General features: G+C 36.5%; 1 protein-coding gene across 1 annotated transcript; it reads left to right on the top strand.

Annotated features, from left to right (window-relative positions):
- Nucleotides 1–428: 428 nt before the first annotated feature.
- Nucleotides 429–6,154, top strand: LOC122281024. The gene is made up of 5 exons (XM_043092215.1): nt 429–1,190; nt 1,436–3,740; nt 4,704–4,764; nt 4,868–5,091; nt 6,002–6,154. Exons 1-5 carry the CDS (start codon nt 1,076–1,078, stop codon nt 6,054–6,056), a joined length of 2,760 nt encoding a protein of 919 aa, XP_042948149.1. The 5' UTR covers nt 429–1,075; the 3' UTR covers nt 6,057–6,154.
- The last annotated feature ends 1,082 nt before the right edge of the window (nt 6,155–7,236 follow it).

Genomic DNA, 7,236 nt, shown 5'->3' with positions numbered 1-7,236 from the left:
ATCAAATTATAGAATTTCCTGATTCAGACTTTGTTCCCAACCTTATCCTGAAATGTCGCTGTCAAGTGTGAAATAGAGAAGTTCTGACTAAAGTCAAAAGAAATGAAGATAAACCATTTTAATTATAGAAAAAATATAATTATAAGTATAATTATATATTAATATAAATATTGATGTAATGTAATTAATTAAAAAATAAATTTTATTAAAAATAATATTAATTTAAATTTTAAATATAAAAAAATTAATATTAATATGTAAATTAATATATAATTTTATTTATATATAATAAAATTCTTAATTCTAAAGGGTTGGAAAGCTCTTGATTGTGATGAACAGTAAAAGTGAGTATTTATGTCAACTTCAAACAGATGTTATAACTGTTTATAATAAGATCATAAAGAACACCGACTGTAACACCAATACCAGAAATATCACAAATCATTCTTACTTTCCATTTGATTCTATGCCCTGAAATATTACTTCAACTTCCTACTTAAAGTTAATATTTACTCGCCATTTGTAATGTTTCCCCATCTCCATTCTGTTCCTTCTGAATTTTCTCCAGCCACGCAAGCACATCTTCTCGTCCCGGCTTGCTTTTATTTTCCAGGAAGATGTCGGGAGCCGGGTCAACTATGCTCCTACCCTCCAAACTTTTCCTTTTCTCGGTTTTCGTAGATTCTCATTTCACAACTCTCTCTCTCTCTAGAAAATTGAGAAGAGTCAAAAAGAGAAGTTTCGTTAGAATTTGTTAGTTTTTACAGAAAGGGAAAAATGACGGAGTTTTTAAAAGCCAACAACGAATCTCAGTTGCATTAGGACCGTCTAGAATGTTGTCTACTCGTTTATATAATTTTTTATTTATATATTTTTTGGGGTTTCTGTCTCTCTTTGTTTCTTTCTCGTTTGAAAGTACGATGATGTTTTCCTAGAAATTGTTGTTGCTTTGTACGGTTTTAAGATTTTTAATGTAAAAGGGCTTGCGGTTTCGAGGTGGGTTGGGATTGTTTTGAGCGTTTTGACGATTTTGTTTGGTGTTCTGGTTTTGAATCTTGGATTTTGATGCTTATTAATGGCTGAGGGTTCCAAAGTTCGCTTAGTTCGCTGCCCCAAGTGTGAAAACGTCCTACCAGAGCTTCCTGACTACACTGTCTACAAGTGTGGTGGTTGTGGTGCTGTTCTTCGAGGTACGCTAGCTTTTCCATTCTTTCTTGTTCCTCCGTCCGAGTTTTCTTCTGTTCCTTTTGTCTCTCCTTCGTTTGGTTAGGAGAAATCAAAATGAACATAAGGGAAAAAAAGAGTCGGAAAGTTAAAACAGGCTTGTCAAAGTTTTATTCTTTATGGCGTTCCTTTTTATTTTTTACGATTTCAAAAGCAATTTGTAGACTGTTTTAGTGATTTCGGGAGGTTGAATTGTAATTTGATTATACAGCGAAGAAGAAAGCGCCTGGGAGTGATGGGGTCTTCGAGCAATCCGATGAAAAGTGGGGTAGAGGGGGTTCTGAGAAATTTGAGAGTTTGTCAGAGAAAGCAGGTGGTAGTGTAGGCTATGCTTCTGAGACTGAGAGGGAGAGTGATGGGATTGAAGTGAATGGGAGGAAAGAGAGAATCTTTGGGGAAAAAGCTGTCAATTCGATTGGTAATTCAGTATCAGAACCAGAGAATAAAGAAGATCCGAGTAATAATGGTATAAAAGTTAGGGAAGAGGTTAAGGGCTTAAGGCTTGAACGAAGTGGCACTGAGAAGGACATTAGGTTTCATGGTAGATATATGGGATTGTCCGATTGCCTGGATGACTATCGGGTTCTTGGGGATAATCATGATATGAACATGAATAAGTCCGAGTGTTCTAGTTTGAGTGCTGGAGAAAACTTGGCCTGGCTAAGGACTACAACAAATATGATCGGGCGGGGTGTGGAAAGAGATGAATTTGGGGAATTCTACAGAAACTCTAGGGCGGTTGCTGATCAGAGGGGATACCAAACTTTTGCTTATCCTGATGAGGGACCCTCAAGCTATAAGCCAGAATCATCTTATGACTATGGCGAGCAGATGAAGCATGATGAACAGGATCGAGCTGAACTGCTCAGGAAGTTGGATGAGTTGAGAGATCAACTTAGCCGATCTTGTGCTATAGAAAATAAACTGAGGGCCCCTGTTGATAGGACTCATCTTGATCCTAATAGTGGCCAAGATGTATATAATGTTTCAATGGTGCCCTTTGCCATGGATAAACATGTTCCAAGGCCCCCTTATTTGGATCATACACATGGAAATGTTCCTTTCAAAAATCACCATAACATGGGTACACTGAAATTCTATCCTCCTCCAAGGCATGTCACGGATGAGTTTCCTTTATATGAGGAACCTTATCAGCCACGAATGAGAAGGAGGCCTCTCAATCAACCGCCCAGTCAATACCCACAAAGAGCACCTAATGAATACTTTCGTGGGCAGTACATGGAATCCAACCCCTTTGCTTCATATCAACCTGAAACCTTTTATCACCAGCCTGCATGCTCTTGTTCATGCTGCCTCAACCATAATTTGCAAGTTCTTCCGCGAGTTCCTCCCATCTCATTTAGCAATAGAAGGATTCAGAAGGATCCTATTGATTCTAACTTCTACCATTGTGACAATCCTAGGCCACATGCTTCCATTACTCCTCAGTTAACCTCACAGGATCCACAAAGGCACACAAGATGGACAAGTGATTTTGACTTGGACATTGATGATCCTGGTCATATTTTTCCAAGAAGGGTGGTGGCGGCCTATGAGAAAAAAGGGCGTTGCTATCCTGTAGGGGATGGCGCCCCATTCATAACTTGCTATATTTGCTTTGAGTTGCTGAAACTGCCTAGAAGACTTGAAATGACAGAGAACAAGATGCAGAAACTGCAATGTGGTGGCTGTTCAACTATTATCTTGTTTGAAATTGTGAACAAGAAGCTAATTATATCCGTTCCGCAGGAAACCAAGCAAACATCCGCTAAGGGTGGGGATGGTTCTAAAGAGGTATTAAATGAAAGCCATTCAAGTTCTCATGATTGTTTGGATGCTGGCATTGTCAACTCCTGCTTGGATGATTTTGATAATTCTGATTATGACTTGGATTTGACAGATAATAGACACTATTTGCAGTCAGAAGGCCAGAGGTTGAACTTAAGTGAGTCTGAAAACAGACAGGGCCTCACTACATCTTCCATCTCTTCATCTGAGGAGATCCCAGATACTATGACTGTCCAGGGAGATGTTTCTCTCTCCTTTGAGCAGCCCTCCTTAAGAGATGACTTGTCTCCAAAACTTTCCAGTTCACTGGTGCAGGATTATTCTTATTGTCCCTCTAATCATGCAGTTGGTAAAAATGGGCAGGGGAACAACAGTAAACGTGTGGAACAAGACAAGATGGTCTTAGGTAGGATCACTTCTCGACAAAATTCTGTTAAAGATACGTCAGTGGCAATGGAGCTGGATGTTTCATTCAATGATTATCTTCATACAAGTTTATCTCAAGACTCTGTGGAGGTAAGCAAAGAGAAAGATCGACCAAAAATCAAAAATGGTGTGGAGTCATTCTTTTTGGGCTTGATCAAGAAGAGCTTTAGAGAATTCTCAAGGTCAACTCAAAGTCTGGAAAATGAAAGACCTAATGTTTCAGTTAATGGGCAACCCATACCGGATTGTCTGGTTAAGAATGCTGAAAAGCAAGCTGGGCCAATTCAGCCTGGAGATTATTGGTAGGTTTATATACCAATCACAATCAAGTGTTTGGTACTTCATATCTCTTCCAGAACATGCATATCTAATCTTTGCCAGAAAAATAAATATTTTGTATGGTGCTATGTAGATGACAACAGAAGTGCAAGATTGTTAGGTAATTCGAGTTCAGGAGTTTATATTATATAATTTTCTTTATTGATCTCTAACCTGATAAATCAAGTAATTCCAAATGTTATGAAGTTATTAGTTCCAGTATTAGGTACTTGTCAAATTTCAGCCATAGTTGAATAATTTTACAAATGAAGGCTATATAATAGGTCTTTCACAGGCAGAAATCAAGGGTGGTTTCTATGTATAATGCCTTGTATTGAGTATATGAGGGTGGGAATGGGATTCAACATTGCCTGTGAGGGAATACTTACTCATTTCTAATTTATTCCATTGGGCTCTAATCATAGCCTTGACTAGTTTGGTTTATGTATAGGCCTAAATGTGACTTTAGTTTTCCTTAAGTTGTTATAAATGGTATTGGAGCCAATATCGGCAAGAAGTATAGGACTCGAGTTGTGCCACCTATGAATGGGCTAACGAGGATGTCATGAATTTAAGCGAGAGATTGTAATTTGTTCCAGGTGACTACAATTATACATTTGACCGGTCCTTTTGGAGTATTGGCCCAAATGTGAATTGAACTCTCTTTGGGTTCTTAAATTTGGTGTGAAGATAGTTGTATTTTCTCTTGTTTGGGCTAGATTTTTAGCATTAGCTCAGTTGTAGGTCGGGGATAACTTGGCCCAAGACCCCTAGCACTTTATGGGATTTCATGACTATCTTCGTTAGCCTATACCTTGAGTATTGGTTCAAAACTATGGGTTTTTTCTAATAGTTTGTAATTTATAATGAAGGTCTTGGTGCCAACATGGACTATTGTGGCAAGCAAAATTTTGATTAATTGCACTTATTTATTCTGTGGTCACCAGGTATGATTTTCAAGCTGGATTCTGGGGTGTGATGGGCCATCCTTGCTTTGGCATAATACCTGTAAGATTTATTGTTTCATGGTGTGGTTTATAAATTCATTTGTTTGGTGACATAATCTAATGTTATGAATTCATAAGGAAATATATTGGATTTTGTTTTGCAGCCTTTTATTGAAGAGTTCAAGTATGCTATGCCAACAAATTGTGCAGGTGGAAACACAGGTGTCCATGTGAATGGGAGAGAACTTAATAAAAGGGATCTAGACCTACTTGCCAGCAGAGGACTAGCAACTACAGGAGATAGATATTATAGTGTTGATATTTCTGGAAAAGTTGTAGATGAGGAAACTGGTGAAGAACTCCATGGCCTGGGCAAACTTGCTCCAACGTAAGCCATACTGCTCATCTGTGATTGCTTAGAACTTAGAAGGATGCTTGAAATCCTGAGAAAATGTTTAAACTGGTTATCAGAGTAAAGAAAGCATCAAAATTAGGCAAGCATTATATTTCATTCTCCTAGAAAATGGTTTTGTCCATTGAGTCATTGACGGTGGTTGAGATTATAATCATTTTGTCTTGATTGCTTTTCAGGACTTTTCAAAATTTCACTTTATTTTGTATCATCTTCACTTCTTTCTAACATTTTAATGCTATCTGATGGACTGAAAAAGAAAAGGCAAAATGTTTTGATATCCACTGTGTAGATGGCTCCAAAGCAGATATCACACTGCGTTTTTTTAAGGAATCTTAAATTTAATTTTCCAATTGGTCAGTTCATGGAATATTTTTGATAGGAGAAAAGATATTTGCAATCGTGAATTGTGCAACTGCTAGTAATTGCTTTGAAAAAAGTGAATAAAACATGAGACTCACATGAAAAAAATTAATTTTTTAACAGTGAATCCCATTTTTTTTCAAAGCGATTACGCAGCGTTTATGTACTTTACGGTTGTATATAGAATTATTCGATAAGAGAAAGTGAAACCTGGTTGAGATGGAGTCCTTCGGACCGACCTTTGGAGGGTAAACTCTAGATACATGATCCCAGGATGTCTGAGTTTACAACACATCCCAATTCTGTCCTTTGACCACTAGGTTGTACCCTGACGTTAGTTAGTTAATTTAAAATAGCATGACCTTCCTTCTATTGCCCCTATCTTGGAATCAATTCCCCAGTGTTGAAAAAATAAAAAAAACATGTAGTTTCTAAAGCAAGTCTTTATTTTTTTTTTTTCGTACGATAAATTGCTTTCTTTGTGATGTCTCATTGACTCTGTTCTTTTTCTTCTTTTAAACAGGGTCATGAAAGCAAAACAAGGATTTGGTATGAAAGTTCCCAGACGTCTCATGTGACTTCTGGTATTTTTTTGGTTTTTTAATGATATTGTTGAGATGCAAGCGCTTCAGTTTTCTTATAATGAAATTGATGGGGGCAATTCCCTCTTGCAGTCTGGATTTGAAGTCTGTTTTCTTGGTTGTGTTAATAGTTGACGCAAGATCAAAATTTTTGAAACGTGTATCTGTAAAACAAACTAAAAAACAATTTTCACCAACTTATATATACATGTTCTTGTTCATACCCATGGATCTCTGCGGGTAAAGCTGATTATACCATGCCAATTGTCCAGTTCATAGAGCTGATGTGGCAAAAACCTTTTTAATCATTTGCCAAAAGTTTTTTGTATCTTTCATGTCAGGCGTCCAGCAAGTGGCCCTCCCCTGGAATGTTTCAACCAGCATGGTGTTGATACATTGTCTTGCAGTCCATCAAAACCATATCCTTTAGGCTTTAGCTCTAAGCTTACTGATGAATCACTTGCCGATCCAGACTTTAATTTGAGTCTGATGAATTCATGCGCATACGTGGTTCCCCACATCTGAATTTGCTTAAAAAAAAAAAAATCCTTCCAACTTTGATTTAATATCGAAGTATGTTGATTGTTCTAAATTCTATTATGTCTATCACATTTGTTGATGTTGTACATTTTAAGTGGCAACGACATAAAATGTGCCATATAATCAAATGCGACTGAAATAATAAAATCTAAGATCAACAATGACTTTCTATTTTTATTAAATTATTCAAAAAATAACATGCAGATAGGCTCTCACAACGAATATCTTAATGAGCAATAATATTTACAGTTATGAAATACATAAGCGTTATGCAATCCTTTTGAAAAAAGTGAGTTGAGTAAATATAAGACTTACTTAAAAAAAATTAATTTTTTAAATAGAATCCCACTAATTATTTATAGCACATGAGAAGGGTCGATCAAATAATAAATTAATAGGACTTAGATAGAGATAGTTTTGCGAAGACTACATCAAAATCTTCCATCGATAGCTAAAGCAATAATGGAGAGAAGATATACTTAAAAAAAAAATGTTATGATACTGTAAGACCGCCTCACTTGTAATATTGGTTATTTGAAATTTTAGAAATAGAATTATTCAATAAAAATAAAAGTAAAAAATGGATGGCACAAAGATTTATTTTAAAGTATGAATAGGTAGTCAAAACTAAAGGTCA

This window comes from Carya illinoinensis, chromosome 11, assembly GCF_018687715.1.
Source record: "Carya illinoinensis cultivar Pawnee chromosome 11, C.illinoinensisPawnee_v1, whole genome shotgun sequence".
In the NCBI taxonomy this organism is placed as follows: domain Eukaryota; kingdom Viridiplantae; phylum Streptophyta; class Magnoliopsida; order Fagales; family Juglandaceae; genus Carya; species Carya illinoinensis.
The sequence above is the reverse complement of the archived record's forward strand: the minus strand, read 5'-3'. Positions and strand labels throughout refer to the sequence as shown.